The sequence below is a fragment of the Felis catus genome, chromosome C1, assembly GCF_018350175.1.
Source record: "Felis catus isolate Fca126 chromosome C1, F.catus_Fca126_mat1.0, whole genome shotgun sequence".
Lineage (NCBI taxonomy): Eukaryota > Metazoa > Chordata > Mammalia > Carnivora > Felidae > Felis > Felis catus.
Genome location: NC_058375.1, coordinates 117091591 through 117116107, shown reverse-complemented (window position 1 = coordinate 117116107; position 24517 = coordinate 117091591). Strand labels below are relative to the sequence as shown.

General features: G+C 54.0%; 1 protein-coding gene across 2 annotated transcripts in view; it reads right to left on the bottom strand.

Moving 5' to 3' along the window:
* Positions 1–9842: 9842 nt before the first annotated feature.
* TFCP2L1 (transcription factor CP2 like 1) overlaps positions 9843–24517 on the bottom strand; it is a 58665-nt gene continuing 43990 nt past the window's right edge. For both annotated transcript variants that reach the window (XM_023259241.2, XM_023259243.2), the window contains 5 exons: positions 22056–22146; positions 20978–21081; positions 18418–18560; positions 14217–14268; positions 9843–13425 (listed from right to left, as the gene is read on the bottom strand). In XM_023259241.2, coding sequence (XP_023115009.1) covers positions 13379–13425; positions 14217–14268; positions 18418–18560; positions 20978–21081; positions 22056–22146 — 437 coding nt within the window. In that variant the 3' untranslated portion in view covers positions 9843–13378. The remainder of the gene's footprint in view (positions 13426–14216; positions 14269–18417; positions 18561–20977; positions 21082–22055; positions 22147–24517) is intronic.

Here is a 24517-nt window from a genome sequence, read left to right as displayed (position 1 = left end):
CCTCCGACTGCACATGGTAGCAGAGGGGGGCGTCCCCTGCTCCACCCCATCCAACAGAGTGCCTGGTACATGGTACCATGGGCTCAGATTGACTGCTGGCTAAGAAAACAAAATGAATGAATGAATGAATGTTGATGCAGCCCACTTCAACCTGTCTTTTTTAATGTTTATTTACTTATTTTGAGAGAGAGTGTGTGTTCATGAGCAGGGGAGGGGCAGAGGGAGAGAGACAATCTCAAGCAGGCTCCACACTGTCGGCACAGAGCCCGACGCGGGGCTCGATCCCACAAACCCTGAGATGACTTGAACTGAAATCAAGAGTCGGACGCTTAACCGACTGAGCCACCCAGGCATCCCTCAACCTATTTTTGTGAGCCTATGTCTCCACTAAGGCAGAATCCAGTAGTAGTTGAACACTGACTTGAGTCAAAACCTCTGGGTTCAGGGGCTCCTGGGCGGCTCTGTCAGTTGAGCGTCTGACTCCTGCTTTTGACTCAGGTCGTGATCTCGCAGTTGGTGAGATTGATCTCGCAGTTGGTGAGATTGAGCCCGCGTCGAATCCCAAATTGCGCTCTGCGTCGACAGCACGGAGACTGCTTGAGATTCTCTCTCTCTTCCTCCCACTCTGCCCCTCCCCTGCTTGCTCGCAATAAATAAATAAGCAAACTTAAAAAAAAAAAAAAAAATCTGGATTCCGATTCTTTCTTGGGCAAAGGAAATGAACCTCTCCTGGCCTCAGTTTCCTCCTTCGTACAGTAGGGTCAGTGAGGGCTGACCCGGAATAGGGCTGTTGGGTGCATTGGTATCTACAGACTCCAGATGATGAGGGAGCGCGGGGCGGGCTGAGGACAACGTGAAAGCTAGCGCACCTCCCCTTCCCCCAACCAGCCGGGTGGGATGTGTGTGATATTCCTCAGGCACTCCTGGCTGCCCAAGGACAAAGGAGAGGAAAGAAAACAAATGACCAACTGATAGAGATCACAGTCATACAGGACACGGTCTCCATCAGTTTACAAATGTCCTGGTTAATGACAAGAAAAAGGCAATCTTATCAACAGCCTAATCTCCAGAAACCTATGGACTCAGTTTCCTGGAGCCCCAACATCACCCCTCAATAGTGATGTGGGGAACAAGGGCAAGAAGAGAGTCGCAGGGAAAATTAAATTTCTTCATAACCTGCAGCCCATTGACAGATACTTGAGGCAAATACAGACTGTGACATTTCTCCAGGAGGCCCCTGCTGTCCTAATGTTAATGCCTTACTAGAGGGGAAACAACCTTGGCTTGACCATAGCAAGGCCTCAGGTATCTTCGGAGTCCTCCTTAGGATATCCACGTCCTTCTGGAGATTTCCCACTTGACTTTACCTCCCCAACTTCATAGCATAAAACCAACCACACACATATCCCAGGGCAGCTCTTTCTGCCCACGGGTCCTGTGCCTGCGCTTTGATAAGATCACCTTTTTTTCACCAGAGACGTCTTCAAGAATCCTTTCTTGGTCTTCGGCTGCGGACCCCCCACCGTCACCCCAAAACCTCATCTCTGAGAGCTGCGTGCCCCCAGGGCACGTAGACTGCGTCCTGTGGTGGCTGGATTCTTCGGGAGCCTCAGCTTTCAGGCAGGTAAGGAGTGTCATAAGGAACACACGCGCGCACACACGCACACACACACACACATACACACACCTCTCCATAGCAGTGTATTCTGGATCCTGTGTATTCAGCAGCCTGTGAGCCCTCTGGCACGTGGCAGGTACCCAACGGGAGGGCCTCTGCCAGGCCCTGGCCATGTTCACGCACCCAGGGTCCCTTTGCCACACACTTCGTACTTTGCCCGGTTCCCTACTCTCCCACGCAAATTCGCCTGTCCCCTGTCCCCTGCCACCGTAGCCCTGTTCTCAGGGCGCTGAGCTAACAAACTAATCTGAAGTCCTGGTAAGAAGGCACAGCCGCTGGCTCCCTGCCCCGTACAGGCACTCTCTCACGAGCGCCTCCGCTCCCACTCCCTCGCTGGCCAATCCCCTATCATTTACTCACCCGACAAACACAGCTGGAGTGGCTTCTCCGGGCCAGGGCCCAGGCTGGACTTCAGAGTGGCGACAGTCAGGCAGACCCACCTCTATCCTCCAGGAGTTCTGCCCAGTGAGAGGGGCGGACTGACAGACAGTTCAGCCTCTTGGTTACTTGGTTATGGGAGCTCAGAGGATGAGCAGGGCTGGTGAGCTCTGTGACCTGTTGGAGCCAGGAAAGAGCTGTGTCCGCAGAAGGAATGAAGGGAGTGGGGAGGGAGGGAGAGCTGGAGGGAGCAAAGGAGAGGTAGGGGGAGGGAAGGAAGGAAGGAAAGGAAGGAAGGGAGGGAGGAAGAGAGGGAGGGAGGGAAGGAGGGAAGGAAGGAAGGAAGGAAGGAAGGAAGGAAGGAAGGAAGGAAGGGAAGAAGGAAGGAGGGAGGAAGGAAGGAAGGAAAGAGGGAAGGGGAGAAGGGGGGAGGGAAGGAGGAAGGGATGGAGGGAGAGAGGAAGGAAGGAAGGAAGGGAAGAAGGAAGGAGGGAGGAAGGAAGGAAGGAAGGAAGGAGGGAGGGAAGGGGAGAAGGGGGGAGGGAAGGAGGAAGGGATGGAGGGAGAGAGGAAGGAAGGAAGGAAGGAAGAAGGGAGGGAGGAAGAGAAGGAAGGAGGGGAGAGAGGGAGGGAGGAGGAAGGAAGGAGGGAGGGAGGAAGGAAGGAGGGTGGGAGGAAAGGAAGGAAGAAGGAAGGGGAGGGGAAGGGGGGAGGGAAGGAGGAAGGGACGGAGGGAGAGAGGAAAGAAGGAAGGAAGGAAGGAAGAAGAGAAGGAAGGAGGGGAGGGAGGGAGGGAGGAAGGAAGGAAGGAAGGAAGGAAGGAAGGAAGAAAGGGAGGGAAGAAGGAAGGAGGGAGGGAGGAAGGAAGGAGGGAGGGAAGAAGGAAGGAGGGAGGGAGGAAAGGAAGGAAGAAGGAAGGGGAGGGGAAGGGGGGAGGGAAGGAAGAAGAAACGGAGGGAGACAGGAAAGAAGGAAGGAAGGAAGGAAGGAAGGAAGGAGAGAAGGAAGGAGGGGAGGGAGGGAGGAAGGAAGGAAGGAAGGAAGGAAGGAAGGAAGGAAGGAAGGAAGAAAGGGAGGAAGGAAGGAAGAAAGGGAGGGAAGAAGGAAGGAGGGAGGGAGGAAAGGAAGGAAGAAGGAAGGGGAGGGGAAGGGGGGAGGGAAGGAAGAAGGGACGGAGGGAGACAGGAAAGAAGGAAGGAAGGAGGGAGGGAGAAAGAGAAGGAAGGAGGGGAGGGAGGAAGGAAGGAAGGAAGGAAGGAAGGAAGGAAGGAAGGAAGGAAGGGAGGGAAGGGCAGGAAGTTGTCTGGTTTCCCTCCATCCACCTTTTTCCACTCTGGACGTGTTTGAGGCCCAGCCCCCGCCCCACTCCAGATCAGCCTCTATGATGATCAGATATTCCAATAGCCGCCTTCTGCTCGATAAGCTCCTCCAGATAACCCCTTTCCCTTGTAATTGAGTTTAAATATTGATCCACCCAATCAAGGCAGGTTAATATACAACCCAGCTGAGCTCTGGAAACCTCCTAGCCACCAGGCTCCCTTCCCTGGAGTAAAGGGATGAGCGGATGGGGCGGGGAGGCACGGGGGCCACGGCCTTCCTGGAAAGCACGTGTGGCCCCGGGGCTTACACTGGGGAGTATCTAGTCCCGGCTCTACCCAGACGGGCCGAGTGTCCCTGGCAAGTCCGAGGACTCTCCCCTGCCCTCCATGCGGGCGCCCGCAGCACAGAAGCCCCAGTAACTGCCCTTCCCTGCTGAGGACCGAGGACAGAGGTGCTTTGGGAAGTGTAAACTGCTCTGGCCACCGAAGGAGGCAGAGGCAAAGCCAACTCTCCACCGCCGTCCTCCGCTGGGAGAATATGTCCACACACCCCCCTGGGGATTCTGTGTTACGGGCCCTTGGCTGACTCCCTTGGGCTCCTGGAAGTTTGGTCCTCGGGAGTCAGTCTCCTACAGCCTACCCTGTTGTGACACACTCCCGGTGGAATCTCCAGCCTGCAGGACAGAGGCCCAGACACCGGGCGCCCCCACCCCCACCGCTGGCTTCATCTGGTCTCCCATGTGGGCTGCCACAGTCAAGGACGTGCGGGCAGCCGCAGCTCAGGACCTCGGGCTCAAGGCTGCTGGGTGTGGCCGCCGTGCCTGGCCCAGAGCGCACAGTGGGGTCGGGGAGCCAGCAGCCTGCACCCGGGAGGCCCCGCTGCCTCCCCCGAAGGCCGAATCAACAGGTTGCAGGACCAAAATCAGCTTCCTTTACGGTAGGACGGGAGGGTCCCACGGCTGACTGACAGCAGCCCTCAAGGCTCTAGACGACCTTCCCATCAGCTGACCCTAACCTTCCCCAGTCCCCCTGACCCCACCACCCATCCTTAGCTCACACCTGGGGCTGCATCTCGAATGACTCATTTCCCCTTCTGGATGTTTCTTCAAGAGAGCAAGTTCCTCCAGGCCGTGGTTCTCCAAGCACAGTCCTCTGCCCGCCAACAGCCCGCTTCTGGGAGCCAGTTAGACACGCACATTCTCAGACCCCAGCTCAAACCTCCGCTAGGTTTCAGAGGTGGGCATGGGGCCCAACAGTCTGTTAAGCCCTCTGGGTGATTCTGATGCTGTTTGAGGACCACAGTGGCTCACCCCGATGCCTGAAAATGGAGCTTCTAGCGGGACTCATCCTGGAAGCTTCATGCCCACTGCACGGCCATCAGAATGTTTGCTGGAAGCAGACCAGCTTCCGGCGTGGTTCTGCGTGGGAAGGCAGCTGGGCCACAGGCTGTGCCGCAGGACGTTTTCTGACCAGTCCCCATCTATTTCTACTCCAGCCCTCCATGATGTCATTGTCCTTTGGATCCTGGAAAACACCCAGTTGTTTCCCCCTCCCCCCCCACCCCGGGAAGCTGTTCCTGGGTTCTGTTGGGAACCTTCTTCTGTGTGACCCGGCTCATTCTCACGGCTCCCCACACATGGTCTCAAGGCAGGTGACATTTCCGGGTCACAGATGAGAAGATCGGTTTGGGGAGGTTGAGGAGCTTGCTCTCCATCATGTAACCCCACGGTTCCACGCCACCATCAGCCCCCCGCCATGCACACCCTGTGCACAGAGAAGCCGGGAGAAGGGGACTTTACCGGAGTGTGGCGGGGAGCGGAATGGTGACCCCTGGGTTTGGGAGGCAGGAGGCTCCGACGGGCAGCAGCCCCGGGGCAGTGGGGGGTTAAGGACACAGCACATGTACACGATTGCATGGAGCCCCGGGGGACAGGTCAGCTTGGGAGAGGTGTTGGCCCGGCGTGGAGAAATGAGAACCCCCGTTTGCTGCAGGCGGGAATATAAAGTGTGGAGCCACCGTGGGCACAGTAGGACCACAAGACCGGCAAATCCACCTCTGGTGTCTATCCAGAAGCCGAGGCAGAGACTCAAATGGACACCTGCCTGCCTGTGTCCACAGTGGCATGATTCACGAACGGCCAACAGGTGGCAGCAGCCCAGGTGCCCACGGACGGACAAAGGGATCAACACAACGTGGCGTGTACATATTGCAGAGTACTATCCACCCTTAAAAAAGGGAAGCCTGTTTAGGGGCGCCTCGGGGGCTCAGTCGGTTGAGCGTCCGACTTCGGCTCGGGTCATGATCTCCAGTTCTTGAGATCGAGCCCCGCGTCGGGCTCTGTGCCGACAGCTCGGAGCCTGGAACCTGCTTCGGAGTCTGTGTCTCCCTCTCTCTCTGCCCCTCCCCTGCTCGTGCTCTCTGTCTCTGTCTCAAAAATAAACATTCAAAAATAAAAATTTTAAAAATAATGAATAAAAAAAAAAAAAAGGAAACCTGTCTCGTGCTGCAATGTGGATGGACCTTGAAGATACTATGCAGGAGTGAAATAAGCCAGTCACAAGGGACAAATAAATACTATCTATATGATTCTACTCGCGTGCAGTACCTGGAACAGTCACAGTCATAGGGACAAAGAGGAACAGTGGTTACAGGGCGCTGCGTGGGGGAAAGGGTACAGTTTCAACTGAGGAAGACGAAACGGTCCTTGGAGTTGGAAGGTGGGGGTGGTCGTACTTGATGCTACTGACCTGTGCACTTCAACATGGTTAAGATGGCAAATTTCGTGCTATTCTGCATTTGACCACAATTTTAAAAGAGAGAAAGAGACTGCAGGCCTGAGCCACAGGGGTTTCTTACAAATGAGTTTTATTTGCATTCTGACCCAAGCACAGATCCCACAGGCAGATTTCTCATCTGCACAATGGTTCAGTAACAAGTGCAAAATATGCTTTATTCCAGGTACAAAAAACAATGTGGCAGTATGACAACTTCCGACTCGATGCCCACCTCCCCACGACCCATCACACCCACTTGACCCATCCAGAGCCCACGCCACCCCAATAGACTCCCGCCACCTTTGGGAAAGGGTCACCCAATCTGGAGAACGCTGGGGAAGTTACATCTTAAGAAAGAATCACATTACATACAGGAACATTCGAGGACACAGTCACCAAGTTTTTACCCAGCGTAAAGGTAATAAAAGGGAAGGGCTGGGGGGGGGGAGGGGGCACACAAAACAATCCCCTTCTCTTATAACAACCAAGCCCCGCAAATGTTTCCCCACCGTTCGGAACGCACCAAGCCCGGTGATGCAGTCTCAGGATGAAAGCTAGCGCTGGGGAAGGAGCTAGCCCCCCAAATCTGGCATGTGAGAACGTGGGGTGTGGATGTGGGACCCAGACTCAGATTCTCATCCTGGCTCAGTCCACCAGCAGCTGTAGGACCCTGGGCCGGCATCTGATCTGTCTTGATTTCCTCACCTGCAAAGCTGGGTCACAGTGGCCTCAGAGCAGAGTGGGAAGGATGGAAAGGGACAATGGCAAGAGTGGTGAGCTCGATGCCTGACCCAGGAGAGACCAGACAGCATCTGCCACTACTGTGTTGGCATTGCTACTAACGGGAGGCTGAATGCAGCGTCTGGCCGCTGCACCTGGAGTGAGAAGCAAGGGGCCCACAAAGACCAGAGTCACCCCCCAGGAAGACAGACCCCAGCATGTGGGACTCAGCCCATAAGGTTAGCTGTTGGCCGCACTCCAGCTTCTCCTGGGGGCAGAACCAGAAGTCCAGGCCCATAGAACCCTTCCTCGGAGCCAGACAGTGGCCTCTCTCTGTCACCAAGCTGAGGCTCCCACAAGCGGTTCCCTCGGTTTGAAAAAGAGCAGAACGTTCAGGGAGAAACTTGCGGGACCCAGAGAAGCCAAGAGGTCCTCAAGGCGCCAGTTGGAGGTGAAGGTCAGGCTGTGAGCTCCAGGATAGGAAAGCTCCAGTGACCTCAGTCAGGAGGCCACCGCCCTCCACAGCTTGCCGACCTGTTAATACCAGCAAAGGACCCTTCGACACACACGGCCCTCTGACACCAAGCCCTGGCACGTGCCCAGGGTGCAAAGGCCTACCAGGTCTCCAGGAGCAGGCCAGCGGCCAGGAAGAGGAAGGAAAACCCAGACGGCTGGGGTGAACCCTTCACAAGTGAGGGAGCGACAGGCAGGGGAGACCAGCACTGCTCGGCCAAACACATCTCTCGCCTCAAAGCTCAAAACAAGTTAAGTACTTTTTATTGTTACTATTGTCTGAGAGTCCTTACTTAATGGGATTTCCAGTGGGGACAGAAAGCAACAGAAAGCTTGACCTCCTCAGTGGGTTGGCAAAGTTTTTCCATAAAGGGCTAGATGAGTCAGCTGCCCTGCACAGAGCAGCAAACCCACCTCTCCAAGAGCCACTGCTCGGGGACGTTGCCCCTAGACCGCCACTAAAGCAGGAGGGGCATGGCGGGTCTAGCGCTGAGCCACTGGCCGGGGTGCCACCACTCAGAGCTACTGGCTGTCCCCCACGGGAGGAGGGGGAAGGATGGTACGAGAGAAGGCTTCGCAGAGAGGTCTGGAGAATTCAGAGGAGGCTTCAAGGAGCTCACAGGGTGCCCTGGGTGGGGGGCCTGACCAGCACCTTGCTGCTCGCAGACCCACTGCCCTGGCCCCAGGGGGTAAAGGGAGTCCAACCATCTCCTCCCAGACGGCCTGACTGATGGTATCACACAGAACATGTGACTGTGAGGCAGCTGTGTGGCAGACCGACTCCATGAGCCCTGTTTCGGGGGTCCTTGTCAGAGGTCAGCTGCCGGCACTGCTCCCCTCCCCGGAAGAGGTGGACTTAGGGTGTGCATTCCCCCCAAGTAGGGCAACTTTACCCCTGACCCCTTCCATCAGAATCCGAACCAGGGTGCCACACAGGATCTAAAAGCAAGAGCATCAACCCCCACATCCAGCTGAGCTGAGAATATCCAGAGCTGCACTCAGGCCAGATACAGGGGCGAGGAGAGGGACCCGCGTGTGCACATGCGCGCGCGCGCGCACGCACACCAGTAGTGTAGACGTGGAGCTGGCCAACACAGAGTCTGGGCTCAGGCTGCCGGGGAACCCTTCTTAAAGAGGCGCACACAGGGGCGCCTGGGTGGCGAAGTCGGTTAAGCGTCCGACTTCAGCCAGGTCACGACTTCAGCCAGGTCACAATCTCACGGTCCGTGAGTTCGAGCCCCGCGTCAGGCTCTGGGCTGATGGCTCAGAGCCTGGAGCCTGTTTCCGATTCTGTGTCTCCCTCTCTCTCTGCCCCTCCCCCGTTCATGCTCTCTCTCTGTCCCAAAAATAAATAAACGTTGAAAAAAAAAACATTTAATAAAAAAAAAAAGACGCGCACACAGCGGCCTGAGCAGGAGCACCGGTGGTGCCCTGTGCGACCAGGATGGGTGCCCCGACCCGTTACTGGCCGCCAAGGACTTCACGTAGGGGACAAAGGGAAAGCCCTGGCGCCTTTCACATTCACCTCACGACGGAGCCGCCCACGACTCCAGACAGGCAGACACTCAGGCCAAGCGAGGGTCTGGGGGCCCTGGCTCCCGCCCCCCTGCGCCTTCCACTTCCTCCTGCACCTCGGGCACTGTCACCCCTCATGCTCTGCTCTTCCACCTTCCTAGAGCCTCCGGGCTCACCCCCTCTGCTCCACCAACAACAGCACAGGTTTTCCATTTTCCTCATCAACTCGTTAATGATTTTCAGAGCTTAGGTCACTCAGGCCAGGCCCCGGAGCCACACTGGACTTGGAAACTTGTGACACACTGCTCGGCCAGCCCCAGTGTACTCCCAGTGAACCCCCCTCTAGGTTCACAGCTCTTCCCAAGGGGCCACAAGCTGCCCGGGCAGGAGGTCTGTAGGGACGCTGTCTGGCCTTTGCTTAGGACCCGGAGCCCCAGGCTTCAAGCTCCCTCCCCTATCCTGCTCTTTCCATCCATCCCTTTTCCCCTGAGAATCCTATTGTTCTCCCTCTGTGTCGTCAAGGGAAAGGTGCAACCTGGTAAACAGGAAAAGGTTTATCACAACCCTGCAAATGGAAAAAGAACTGTGATGGCCTGAGAATAAGGACCTCAACTCGAAGCTTCTGGTTCAAGATGGTGGACTGAGCACTTGAGGAGATCCTTTCTGTCTTTGGGGGGGGGGGGCACCTTTAAAAACTGTTGCTGCCGTGGAGAAGCCACAGCCTAGAATCATGGGTGGGGGGGGGGCCAGTGGGTACAGTTCCGGGAGGGGCTGCCCCACCCCCCAGGCCCAGGTCCTGGCCTCAGAGCCCTTGGGAAAGAGAGTGGACAGGAGTGGGAAGCTATGGCTTCTCTGCTTTGAAATGAAAAAAATAAAATGGACAGTTAGCTCATCTGAGTTCTGAGGAAGGAGGACAAGCTGTCGAAACCAAGCAGCTGAAACATTTTAGTGCCAAATTAAGAAGCGTATTTATTTCCTACTTCTTTGCAAGCTACAAGACTCCACTAGAACCACAGGGAGAAGGTGAAAGGGGCGTCTGGATGGCTCAGGTGGTGGGGCCTTGGTCTCGGGGTCATGAGTTCGAGCCCCACGTTGGGTGTAGAGATTACTTAAAAATAAAATCTTTAAAAAAAGGAGAAGGTTAAAAACAAATAAACACAGACAGCAGTGGGGGGTTCCAGAAAATGGAAGATTCCACTAACAGCAAACTTAAGGTAACAGATCTTTATCAGACCCCCATTTGGAACTAAATAAAAAGGAGTCTGCCACAATTAAATAATTAAAATCGAGGCTGTCATCGCTTGGCCTAGGGAGTGGCATCACTTAGGTCTAGTGACTGACAGACCCCTTGAAAGGCTGGAAGTCAGAAGACCAAAGGTCTAGTCCTGACTCTTGTGACCTTGGGCAAATTATTCCACTTCCTTGTGGCTCACTGTCCTCAAAAAAGGAAATGACTGGTCCTGACTTTCCCCTAGGACTAATGTGTGGAGTTAGAACATGCACCATGAAAGGCCACCAAGTATCAGAGCACAATATGACCCCGTCCTGTTGAGGTTAAGGGGGAGTAAGGGTGAGACACTCAGAGAACAGAAAGCCTGTTATAAAAATGGTGGAGCCAGACATGGGCTGGGGACGGGAGAGGAGGTCAACCACTCGTGCTGGAACAACTGGGTACCCACAGGCAAAAGAGTGATGCTGGACCTCTACTCACACCATGTACAGAAGTTAACTTCAATGAATCAAAGGCCACTACTGAGCTCAAACTATGAAAATTCTTAAAAAGAAACATAGGCACAAATTTTCTTGAACTTGGATTACACCATGGTTTTTCAGATGGGGCACAAAAAGCACAAGCAAGAAAAGTAGGGGATCTTGGACATCATTGAAATTAAAAACTTTTGTGCTGTGAAGGACATCATAAGAAGGTGAAGACAATCCACAGAATGGGAGAAAAGTTTTACAGATCACAGAGCTGACAAAGGACCTGTATCTAGAATATACAAAGAACTGATGCAACTCAGCAATAAAAAAAGACCAATGATCCAAATAGAAATGGGCAAAGGATCTAAACAGGTATTTCTCCAAAGAAGACATAGAAATGGCCAATAAGCACATGAAAAGATGGTCAACATCAGTAGTCACTGGGGAAATGCAAATCAAAACCACGGTGAGATATCACTGGACACCCATTAGAGAATGTTCTAATCAAAAAGCAGCAAGTGTTGGTGAGGATGTTGAAAAACGAGCCCTCCTACACTGCTGGTGGGAGGCTAAAATGGTGCCACTGCTTTGGAAAACAATCTGGAAGTTTCTCAAAAAGTTAAACATAGAGTTCCGTAGGACCCAGCAATGCCAGGGTATACGCCCTGGCGAAAGATGTATGTAGGGTATACATCCTAGGTATATACCCAAACGAAATGAAAACATTATGTATGCAAAAACCTGTACAAATATGTTCATAGCAGCATCATTCGAAACAGCCGAAAAGTAGAAACTCGCGTATCAATCGGCTAATGAGTGGATAAACAAACTGTGACACATCTATCCAGAGAATGAAATACTACTCAACTATAAAAAGGACTGAAGTATGAATACATGTTCAACACAGATGCCCTAGAAAACATTACGCGAGAGAGAAAAAAAAAAAAAAAAGCCAGTAACAAAAGGCCACTCACTGTAATTCCATATCCATGAAATGTCCAGAATAAGTAAATCTACATGGAAAGGAGACTTGTGGTTGCCTAGGACAAGGGGAGCTGGGGGAAAGTGGGAGGGTGATCACTAAAAGAAACAGGGTTTCTTTTGGGGGTGAGAAAAATGTCCTAAAATTGAATGTGCTGATTCTGTGAATTTACTAAGAACCATAGAGAGGTATGCTCTGAATGGGTACACTGTATTGTATGTGAATTATATCTCAATAAAGCTGTTACCTGCTCCCACCCCCTCCCCCAAAACAGGAAAGGAATCAGGAGCCTGTTTTACTCTGTAGGAACACCATACCACCTGTGGTCCCAACATAACTCTTACTTAGAGAGCAGAGCCCCTTTCACCCTGAGAAGTGTCTTGATTTATATAATGAGTTTCTATCATCGCCCTATCACTGTGTGATATCAGGCAGATGGCTCTGCCCCTCTAGGTTCCATTTTCCCCAACTGGAAAGCAAGGTCTACCCAGTTCGGATCATCTTTGACCCCAGCGCTATAATCCCCTAAAGCTCTGCTTTAGAAGTTGTAAAATCCTGCTCCATTGATCATAGGGCTTCTCAATGCTCTGAAAGTTAAACCTAAGTTAGCGAAGAGTATAGATCACTGCGTGCCGGGAAACAGACGCAAGACAAAGCCTAATTGCTGAGTTTACTGGTTACTGATAATCAGAGTTCCCCAGAATTAAGCCACGAAGAAACGTGATCCAACCACTCCAATGCAGACAAAATGCCCTAAACACTCCCTCCATGCATGAAAAAAGATAAACATTTAAATTGGGGCTGCACAGAAAAGATGAACCCTAGGAAACTTGGTAAGTTTGGCAGTCGTCAGCCAAGGTCTTCTTTAAATGGGACCTGGTTAAGTCCATCCAACAGGGCCTGCTATCATGACCATCAAGGTCATCTGATCACATAGCCGAATACTCATTTCCTAATCTTCCTTACCCATGATTGCTTAGGGCATAAAATTACATAAAAGGGGCTCAAGCAAAATATCATTCTGTTCTCATCCCTTTCATACTCGTGAGAACGTACCTGAAAAATAGTTGTTCTATCCTCTCCTTCTTCCTTCCAAGGGCACAGACCTAGGTCTATGTGGCCAGTCCTACACAAGCATCGTGGTGTCTACATCACCGATGCAGAGACAGGAGCCCATCGCTGGGCACTGCAAAAGCAGGTCCTTAGAAACGGAGTCAAGGTGAAAGCAGCAGAAGGCACAGAATAAGTCCCCTTCCCACCGATCCATCCAAGAAGCAGAAAGACAGATGCCCACCAGGGTCGCTGAGAAGGGGAACCAACACGAAGACAGAACACTGGCAAGCCACCTACATCCAGTCAGCAGTCCTGGTCATGGAGCCGGTTCCCAGAAACGGTGAAGGTCGGGGGGAGGCACAGCCTTCCCGGGAGGCAGGGGAATGGTCAGAAGGCACCGAGACACTCAGTGAACTGGCCTCCAACTAGGGAGCAAGGGGTTTCAGAGAAGATGGCCCTGCCATTTGCCTCTTTAAGATAGCAGGGCTGGGAAAAGAACGAGGAACATTCAAAAGCTGGAGGCCAAGAGGAAGGGAGAGAGGAGCCGCTGGCTTTCCGTACACCAGAGACTGCATCCGCAGGGTTCTGCTGGTTCGTGGGCCGTGGTCTTCCTGGACTGGGCCAAGTCCCTCCCAGCCACAGCCCGCCAGGGGAGGCCGCGGCACAGAGTGGTGCGGTTTCTACATCCGAGGGAATCCATGGGGCTGTGGGGTGGGGGCCGTACTTCACACGCTGGACTTTCGCTCAGAGGCCACATTTCAGGATGACGTGGTAGCCATCATTGCTCTCAGCTGCAAAGAGAAACGCTGGACATTTCACAGGAAGAAGGGCAAGACACCATGACCTTGGGGAAGGAGGGAGAGCACGGTACGGGTGTACTGGCAGGAGTCCCGCCACGGATATTGGCTCCAAACAGATGCATAGGGCAAAGGGTGCTAACAAAACCAGGCATTTTAACACATGCTTCTTGGCAATGAGTCTTTCTACTACAGCCCTGGGCCCAAGGACTGAAGGCTCTATGTCCAAGAAGGCTTTGAACAAACTGTGGTTCTCGGGGTGTTATGGCCCCCAGCTCTCTGAAGGCAGCTGCTGGCTAGCTCCAGAGAACAGGGGGGAAAGGAATGGCCTTGTCAGAGTCCAGAGTCTGTGACCCAGTCATAGGGCATTCATTCTGATATATTCCATACATTCACCTGCCCCGGGCTTAAGGAGGGTCACAGCTAGTCTTTCTGTCTCCTGGCACACGAGTTCCTTCTCGGACACCTTCCCCAAGTGGAACCTTCATATCCCACCCCAGCCCCAGATCCCTGATCCACCAGGCCTACAGGCTGAGTGAGGGAGTACATGGAGAACACATCTCCTGGCAAGGATTTCCCCTTCAGAACAGACTATGGGGGCCAATCTCAATAGTTCTCGCATTTCCAGGGCAAGGCTTCACAGGAAGTCTGCGTTCCTTTTCCCCAGATGATGTCCCCAGATAACGCTGTCTCCAGGGACCCACCGCGCAGGCAGGCCCCACTCACCCTATTACCCAGAGAGGAGGCAGGGGGCGCAGCCAGGAGAAGGGGTGAGGGGGCTTTACCTTTCAAGGTACTGAGGATAAAACAAGACTCATCCTGGAAATTCTGCACCATCTGAAAGGCAAAAGACAGACCATGTCCCTTCAACAAGGACTTCCCAATATGAAAAGCCTCAGTGACACGGAGCTAAGCCACCACAGCTGGCGGAAATGACGGTCACCGTGTTTGCACAAATGCAGGAGAACGGTTCCACTAACACTAAGGAAACACGAAACAAGATAAATGTACAAAATGATTACCATTTTAAGTAACAAAAACTGAACAGAAAGGACAGGAAGGAGCCTGGCAGGGAAGCAAAATGTGCACATTTAATACAGAACTACATGTTTGTTTGCTTTCGTTTTGCGTTCTCCTAGTTACTTGGTCCTCCAATCCCTACAGTGGCCACATTACAGAAGCGTGTGTGTGTACAATAGCAACAACGACAAAAAAATTACAGTGCTTAAAAAAAAAAAATACCTCGGTGATTGGTAGCCTCCGTATATCAGACTCCCAGGAGGACCAATAGAAACACAGCGCCACCCCCTATGTGTACAAAGTGGCAGGAATGGAAGCATTACTCAGCCAAGTCTCTCCAGTTCTCATTCTGATTAACTACCAAGTGACCTTGGGCAAGTCAACCTTTTTCCTGCTGGTCTCCATGCCCTATCTGTAAAATGGGGCCGTTTCCATAACAGAAGAACAGAACCAGGGTGTAGAACAATGCAAACTGGCACCCGCTGCTGGTGGAGTGTTCAGCCATATGACCGCTGTATGAAACTTGCCCGCAGGATCTAGGACATTCCTCCTACAGGCTGGGGTTCTAGATAAACTCCGGCACGTGGACACACAAAGCGCACCTGAGAATGTTTAGAGCAGCGCTGTCTGTTAACTAGAGGGGGCGCCTGGCTGGCTCCGTGGGAGGAGCATGGGACTCTTGATCTCAGGGTCATGAGTTCGTGCCCCACGTTGGGTGTGGAGATTGTTTAAACAAAAACTTAAAAGAAACTGCTAACTGGAGACCGTGCCTGTGTCAGTCAGCGGAAGCACGAACAAACTGTGGCCTAATCATGCTACGCCATTCAGTGCACCACTGGCCTCCAGCAGCATCTGACCTGTGTGAAATCTCAAAAAGATACAGGGAATCGGGGCGCCTGGGTGGCTCAGTCGGTTAAGCGTCCGACTCTGGCTCCGGTCATGATCTCGCGGTTCGTGAGTTCAAGCCCCGCGTCGGGCTCTGTGCTGACAGCTCAGAGCCTGGAGCCTGCTTCGGATTCTGTGCCTCCCTCTCTCTCTGCCCCTCCCCTGCTTGCACTCTGTCTCTCTCTTTCTCAAAAATAAATAAAAATTCAAAAAAAAATTTTTTTAAATATACAGGGAAATGAAAGAAAGTCACAGAAAAATATGCTATTATTCCACCTATATCTAGTTTTAAAATAGGCAAAATTAAATATGTTGAGGAGGAACAAAGGAGCGATTAACACAAAATTCAGACCAGCAGGTGGAGGGAGTGGAACAGGAAAGGAGCCCACAAAGGGGCTAACACAATATGGCACTAACCTGAGTGCAGGTATCGGGCACTTAAGCATACATCTGCCATATTTCACAATATCAACGGAAAGAATATTAAAAATATACTTAAACATACCCCCCACACACATAGACTAGCCAACACGATGGCAAAACCCCTTTCCAAATTAAAAAATTCAAGCTACATTTTATTGCCCCCCAAATCCTGCAAATCCATCCACCTGTTGACGCCTGCCCCTCCCTGCAGGGCCTAATGATGCATGAAGTACATTTATTCTATACTACTGGCCTGTGCCCTCTAGGACTCTTGGCGGCCCAGCCACTTGGGCATGCAAAGCCCTAAGCAGAGCCCACTTGGGCTTAATCAGTAACTCCCTTGTTTAATTAAGTGCCCTTGCACCTCAGGGGCTGGCTCCGCGGCTGGCCAGGCTGCCTCCAGCACTCTGGCAATTAAGAACCAAAGGTTTCCAATTGATTCAGGGTTAAGAGGCAAGGAGACTTCAGGGGAATAAGAATCGCCTACTTAGCTGAGGTAGCTTTTGAGTTCTGTTCTCTGCTTCACTTGCTTAACTGCTCACTCTGGAGGGCACAGGGCAAGCTGGGGAAGGAACTTCCTGCAGGGACCCGTGAAATTGCAAGGGTTCCGCACATTCTTGGCTTTTGTCTTCACCAAAGAAATTCATTGTGAAATGCAAAGTGACACATTTTCCGTGCCACTACAGCAGTCCATCGCTCAGGGTGTCTCAACCTTCCTGGCTACTCTAAAGTTAGTGCTCAAGTCGGGAACTCTGGGCTTCATCTTATCTGTGAAATGGGGGTGCAAAAATAGCTGCACTGGATTTGAACGTAATGACATGGAAGGAGTTCTGAACCGGTGACAAAGACAGCAAGTTGCAGAAAATGTACAGCTGGACCTTTGGGATGTGCATGTGTGTGTGTGTTAAAGATTTTATTATTTTTAAGAAATCTCCACACCCAACATGGGACTTGAACTCACAACCCCGAGATCAAGAGCTGCGTGCTCCACTGAGCCAGCCAGGCGTCCATCTTTGTCATGTGTTTTTAAAACCCACACCTACACAACCTACACAACGCTCGGGCACATGACGGACGCTCGCACAAAACGTCGTCTGGCAGAATCCCTTCAAAGCTAACATAAACTCTTCTAGGAAAAGAGTGGGGAAGATAAGGACCCTTCACAAATATCTTCAGCTGGTTTACACTTTTTACATTTTTTTTAATGTTTGTTTATATTTGAGGTGGGGGGAGAGTGGGGGAGGGACAGAGAGTGAGGGAGACACAGAATCCGAAGCAGGCTCCAGGCTCTGAGCCATCAGCATAGAGCCTGATGCCGGGCTCGAACCTACAAACCGTGAGATCATGACCTAAGCCAAAGTCAGACGCTTAACCGACTGAGCCACCCAGGTGCCCCGATTTACACTTCCTGACTTATACTAATTGTGAATTGCTTTTGAGTTCAAAAGGAAGGCAATCGCTGCCCCCTTGCCAACCTCCAGGACCAAACTGCCATGAAATGGGGGGCTCTCACCACCCCTATCTGGGGTCTCCTGGTGCCTGATGCTATCTTCTCATTTTATCCTTACTCCAACCTCCTTGGCGGGTATACTTATCCCCATTTTACAGATGTGTAAACTGAGGCTCACAGAGGTTACGTAAATTTGCCCCAGGTCACTCCGCTCCTGGCAGCAAGGTCCAGGTGGGGACACGCATCTAATCCCAAAGCCCATATCTGCTCTGCACTCCCAGCCACCATTCGGGTGCCATGTCACCTACAGTCCTCTCCAGATGCTTTCAGAGTTCTCACAGGGGGCTCAGGGGGCTGCCCCTGCCCCCATTAGCCCAACTGTGTTTATAAAGGCCTCATTTCAGGGGAGGTGGCACAGCCTGCTGTCTACGAGCTGGGCTCTACAGCCAGACACCAGGGTTCCCATCCCCTTACCAGCTGTGAGACCTGGGGCAATTACTCAGCCTCTCTGTGCCTCCAGTTTCCCATTTATGAAATGGGATCATTTTACCCACTTCACAGGAAGCTGTTGGGATTACACGAATCACTACACGGGCACTTAGAACAGTAAGCAGCGGATAAATACCCACACTCCTTACTGTTATTATCAAGAGGAGGGACCGGGATAGAACAGGCCTGAAAGCTCTGTTCTGCCGTGTGCAGGAATGCCTAAACATCCCGGCAAACCAGTTTAATGAATAACCCCCTCCTTACCCGTGAGTGTGATCAGATCACCGTGTGCCCTCTGCCAGCGGCCGCTTGGGCCGTGTACAGGTCTGTGCGGCCAAGGACAGACCCAGGAAGGCTGCGGCGCCTCCACCATTCAGCACAGGAGGGCTCCGTTCTCTCACACGACCTGCATCCTCTCCATCACCCAGCCCCCTGGGACCCACCGCCCACCCTCCTCCCAACTTCTTCCAGCCCCAACCGTGAGCACCCTGAGGGCAGGGGTGCAGTCTGTGCCGTGGCTCCTGCATAGCGCCTGGCTGAGGATGGGGCCTGGAGTGGACACTAGAGAACTATTTAGAGCCACAGAACTCTCTCCCCCTGCGCTCCGGGTGCAGTCAAGGGCATGTGGCACGCGGAGGAGACTTAGCGGCCATCTCTGGATGGAAGTCATCCCCAAGCCCCAAGACCCGGGCCGTAAGTCGGGGCTGGGCAGCGCTCACCTCGTTGCTGACCACCACGTGGATGCCGGTGGGGCCCTGCCGATAGACTCGGTGGATGTGCTGGGGGGAGATGCTATACAGGTTGGCAATCTTCTCAACCAGCTCCAAGGTGGTCAGCTCCTCCAGGAAGATGGCGTGGTACACTGCAGGGTGAGGGACAGGGCCTTCTGTAGAACACACGCCTGCTTTCTAAGGAGCCCACCCCTGTGCCCACCCCCCATCAGTCACTGGGTTGTAAGGATGCCCATGCCCAGACTGATTCGCCAGGACCTGGCTGGAACAGGCACAAAGCCCCTGCACGGCCCAGTGACAGGGGAACCGCAGCGAGGCTATGGGTCCTCATTCCCATACCCGTCTCTCCTGGGGGGGATCTTCCATAGAATGCAGAATTCCTGAGTCCGCCCCACACCCAGTGACACCCTTTTAGGGTTGGGAGCTAGAGCGAGATCAGCTGGCACAACTCTGTATTTTAACAAGCTTCCAGCGATTCTGACGTGCGGCCAGACGTGCACCCTCGCAGGAGAGAGGAGAAATCCTGTGTCCCCTTTCCTTCCTTTCCGTTGCACAGAGGGGCCACTGGATGGCTTTGGGGGAGCAAAGAGCGGGATTTAAGGATAACTGCCACTTGACAGCAGGCGAGTCTCGTCCTTGCCCTTCCCCGCAGCACAAATACTACTCGGCTCCAGCACTGGGACCACAAAGGGAAGGGGGGCGCTGGGAGTGTCACCAGCCCGCTGGAAGACAGCAGTGACCCCGAGGCTAGAAACGCTTCCTTATTCGAAACCCAAACCCGCCAGGCGGGAGGCAACTCTGGGCTCCCGGCGGTGGACTACACGCTCAGGGGTGGGGGGAGGGGTGCACAACCAGATTGAATTAGAGATTCCCAAACTCCTACCTCAACCGAGGAACAGAGACCCCATTCTTTCAAAAGCGTGTGTGCGTGCACGTGCAAACGCACACACATCGGCTCCCCCTCAAGGGGTGCCAGCCAGGCAACAGATTCGCCGTCCCAGGATGTCAGACAGGCTGACCTGCCGTCCAACTCCGCAGAGGAGGTGGCCGCTGTGTGCTGCCCCTTCCCGTGCAGACACCAGCTCCAAATGCCAGCCTCTCTCGTCGGAGTCCTTTTTATAACACTTCTAACCTACCTGTGTTTAGGTTACCCTGCTCCACTTTTTCTGAGTTCACTCTGCCAACAAATCAGGCTGGCCACAAACACCCAGACGGCTCGCAGGCCAGCACCCTGTGCTGTAACCTTTTGTCACCGGCCTTGCCTGCCCCCAGCTGAGTGTGGTGCCCACCAGGAGTGCTTGGAGCAGCTGACAGGGTCAGTGGGACACTCCCCTGAACACCTCCCAAAACACCTCTCATCCGGGGTCTGGTGGGGGCAGCCTGGGGAAGCACGAGGCTCTAGAGTAGGCAATCCCAGGTTCAAATCCCAACTCGGCCACACGAGAAGCAAGGCCACGAACGATCTCTACACGTCCCAGAGCCTCAGGGCACATGCAGGGTCAGCTCCAGGAGCTGAAATCCGTTCTTCACAGGCTGACAGTTGCAAAGCAGGGGGAGGACCCAGACATCCTCCAGAAGCGTACAGGCGCCAGACCCAGGCAGGGCTCAGAAGCCAGTTCCTGGGGTCCAACTGTTTGGGTTCTGGCTCTGCCTTGTACGACGCTGTCGTTTTGGGGCAGTTATCCACTCTGTGCCTCAGGGTCCCCCACAGTGAGACAACGTTCCCAACAGTTCCTACTAGAAGCAAATAAGTGAGCACACGGAGCCCTTTGGACAGGGCCAGAGCGATCTGGAGGGACCCGCAGAGGCACACGGGGTGCTCCCTCACTCCCTGCAGACACACACAGAGCACAGACTCTACTGACACTGGCAAGCGCCCAGAAGCAAAGCGCTTCCCCTTCCCTGCATCGTCTCGCTGAAACCGCACGCCCTGGGGGTTGGGTTGCTGTCTCTATTTCACACATGTGGAAGCTGCGGCACAGGCCCTGGTACCCTGCCCGAGGCCACACTGCCAACGGGCCACACGGCCGGCACTGGGCCTGACCTCAGCCGTGTCCTCTCACCAAACTGCCTCCAGACTAGACTGCTGACCGGAAAGAGCCACGTGCCCCTGAGGTGCTCCTCAGCCCTCGTGCGGCCACCAAACCACACAGGGAAAGACTTATCCAGCTGGGGGAAACCACAGGAGGCCACACTGCGGGAATATGGCCACTGAGTGTCACCTGTCACCAGCCTGGGAGCCAGAAGGCCCCACTCCCAATACCACAAGTGGCTAAGTGGCTCTGGGGGAACACACCCCCTCCCTGGGCCTGTTCCCCAGGTAGGAAGGAAGTAAGCTGGACCACACGTTCTGCGGGATGACCTCCACCTTAAAACATTTCGATCCCAGGAGGAAGTTGAACAAAAACTCCTCCTGCACGAAGCCGGAGTGAGATGGGTTCAGTGGCAACGTTCTCTGCAAGAGGACTCAGGCTGCTGCTACATCTTCCTGTTACTCTGCCAACCCCTATAATCGGCCCTGGGTTGGGGAGGGGTGCCCACAACTCACCACACAGACTGCTGTCCCCACCGCCATCCCGCTTCTGCTGCAGGGGCGCTCGGTTCTGCTCCAGCTCCTGACAGACGTAAATGGTCATCTTCGGCCTCACATTCCTGGCAGGAGCAGAGGAAATGAATAGCGGGAGGGGGGAGGGGGGAAGGGGGAGGAGGACCAGGCTCTGTTGTTCCGGAACGTTCCAGCATGCAGGGGCCCATACTTGTGCTGGGCCTCTACGGCTGCACGTGGGCTCGCCTGCAGGCAGGAGGTCCCACAACAGGCCATGAGGGCACTCTGCCCAGAACACGAGGCTCAAGACACAAGGCGTTTTTTCAGGGTGGTAACAAGCGCAAACACCTTATCCGGCTTTCCAGAACTCAACATGCCCACTGCCTTCCATCCTCACACACCCAGCGAGCTGGAACCTCATTTTACAGAAGAGGAAACTGAGGCTCACAGGGATGAAGGCTTTAACCCCGTTGTAAAACCCGTAAGAGGCAGATCAGATCTGAGATTCACACCCCGGCTCTCTCCCTCCCTCTAAAACTGGGCTGTTCACGTGTGAAAGTTAAATGAAATTTAAAAGTCACACGCTCAGTCGCATTAGCCTGAAACCAGGCACTCCACGGCCACACGAGGCCGGGGCTGCCGTACTGAGCGGCGAGGCCCAGAACACTTCCGCCACAGTAGGTGGCTCCCTCAGACCCAGCCCCGCCCTCCAGTCTGCCCAGAGAACCGGGCGCTGCGGCATGAGGCTGAGTAGCCAATCCAGGCCTCCCTCTGGGAGGAGGCAGCTGGAAACCCAGGGCCATGCAAGCCGCTGGGCACCCAGGGAGAGGCTGAGGGGCTGACATCCAGAGCCAAGGCTCGTGCCAAAAGAGAGAGAGCGAGAGAGAGAGAGAAAGGGGAGGGGCCTCCGGGCAAGATGAGCAGCGGCCGGCCCAGCCCCGCCCCACCCCCCATGACCCTGATTCCCCCTCAAAGGGCCTCCTTCTGCACCTGCCCCCTGAGGAGCCCTGTCCCTACCAGCCAGCCCGCCGGGATGGGGCCTCCTGCCACCCCCTGTATCCAGCTGGACACTGACACCCACCGGCCTTTGATGGCATTAAAGAGCCGGATCCCATCGGCAGGGCCACAGATCTGGACCAAATCGTCTCGAGACATCTTAAGCAAGTCAGCACCTAGGTAGGTAAATGAGGCCGCTCGTTAGTGGGACATACAGAAAAGGTCCCCTCCCTGGGCACCTGCAGATGCTGCGCCGTGGGCGGGGGGACAGGGAAGAGTCTGCCTCATCCTCAGGGAGCATCAGACATTGCAGGGAGAAAGAAACAGCAAAAAGATAAACATCAGAAAACCACCGCACAAGAGAGGAGTAGTGTTCTCAAAACTCGGCAGAACAATCGGGCATCTATGAGAGCTGAGAGGTCCTCACAGCCTGTGCCTGCCTGCCGCTCCCTCCACACCGTTCACCGGCACGTAACATATGGGCATGGCACCCAGCACGGGACGCCGGTCGCACATGCACTTGCCTGAATACAAAAGTACATGGCTCGCCAGAGGCGGCCGCTCTGAAGGCACCCGTGCTCCCGGCGCACAGATCAAGAGGCAGAATGCTCCCACCCCCCACAGGCCCCTCGTGCCAGCCAGCCCCCCTCCCTGCCAATGGGGAACTGCTGTCCTGATTTCTCACAGGCAGGAGTTTTGCGTGCGTCTTCGAAACTGACATAAGTGGAACTGAGTCGGCTGTGTTTTCCGATGTCTGCTCCTCCCTCCAAGCTCTACTTAAGGGCTCGTTCATGCTGTTTGTGGTTATACATCATTCATGCCCTTTCTTAGACATTATTGGTTGGGTGCATACACCACGCTCACGTGTCCCTTCTGCCGATAGGCACTGGGCGTGCTCCCAGTTGGGAGCGATTATGAATAAGGTCTATGAACATCCTCGTCTGCAGATACAGTCTCTTCCTCAAAGCTCAAGGAGTCCTCTACAGGCTTGTGCCCATGTGGACTCTCCGAGGCACAAGTATGCTACGAGCCTTCTGCTGAAAACCGGCCAACAGCCACATGGCCAGGAGTGACAACATCCATATTCCCCTTTTCCTGCCACAGTTAAGATAGTTTCAGGTGTATTTCTGTAGGCACAATGGCTCCCCGACACGGAGTAAAAGCCAAACTCCCTCCACTCTTCTACCAGGCCCCTCAGTACCTCTCTGACCTCACCTCCTTCCCCAGTTCCCTTGGCCCCAGTCACCTGGGTACTCTCTCTGCTCTGTGGTCACACCAGTCAGGCATCCACCTTGTGGCCTCTGCACTTTCACCCCGCTTGGAAATTTCACTGTCTCCCCTCCCCACTTGGCTCACTTCCCTCCCTTGGCCCAGCCTCTGCTCAAGGGCACTTCTCAGGAAGACCTGTGCAGAGCACCCCACCTTAAGACAGCAGCCCTCCTCGCTCCTCTCCGGCCAGGGCCACGTCCCTCCTCACAGCCTGCCCATCACAGAAGGGTCACACTGCGCTGAGACGCCTGGTTCACACAGCTGCACTGACTCGAAGCTGCAAGGACCCCTGAGGACAACGTCCCTGTCCCACCATCCTCGTACTTGCCCCCCAGCACAGAGGAAGGTCTTAACAGAAGCTGGGCTGAAAGATGACCACGTGCGGTGCTCCTTCCACTGCCACAGATGCCCTTGGGGGTCGCTCCTCTAGTTCTGGCCAAAACTCTCCTCTCCCCGTCACTCTGAGCTGACTCGGCTTGGTGGCAATGTTCACTGCTCACTCTACCCTTATACCCCACAGCCCTGGCTCTGGGTCTCTAACAGCCCTGTCAGCAAGGGCTTCAACAACCATTTAGAGAAGGAAGGACCAGATTCCCCTTCTCACCTGTGGCTTCACCACCATCTCACAGGTCGTGGCTCTGGAGACCGTGTGACCGACAGGCAGCATTACCAGGAAGGCTTGCTGAGTATTAAGCGGCCTCATTTGCTTGGCCAAGGGGGCCCTTCCCAGGTAGACTAGAGCCCGCCCCATGGGACCCACATGGTCCGCTCTAACAGCCACCCTCGACTGGAAACTTCTAGGGGCAGGATTTCCTAATTTAGCACTTGGCCCAGGGTCGGCAAATGTGAGTGAGTGACCAATATGCTGGGTCCCCAGGACAAAACCACGGCCCTGCAGGCACAGTGGGAGAGTCCTGGAAGATAACTAGCTTTGTTAAATGTTTCTAAGATCTAAGACATGGGTCTTAAAAACAACATAGGGGCACCTAGGTGGCTCGGTTAAGCATCTGACTTCGGCTCAGGTCACGATCTCATGGTTCATGGGTTCAAGCCCCACGTCGGGCTCTGTGCTGACAGCTCAGAGCCTGGAGCCTGCTTCAGATTCTGTGCCTCCTTCTCGCTCTCTGCCCCTACCCTGCTCGCACTCTGTCTCTCCCTCTCTCAAAAATAAATAAACGTTTACAAAAAAAATTTTTTAATAAATAAATTAATTTTAAAAAATAAAAAATAAATAGCAGCGCCTGGGTGGCTCAGTCGGTTGAGCATCCGACTTCAGCG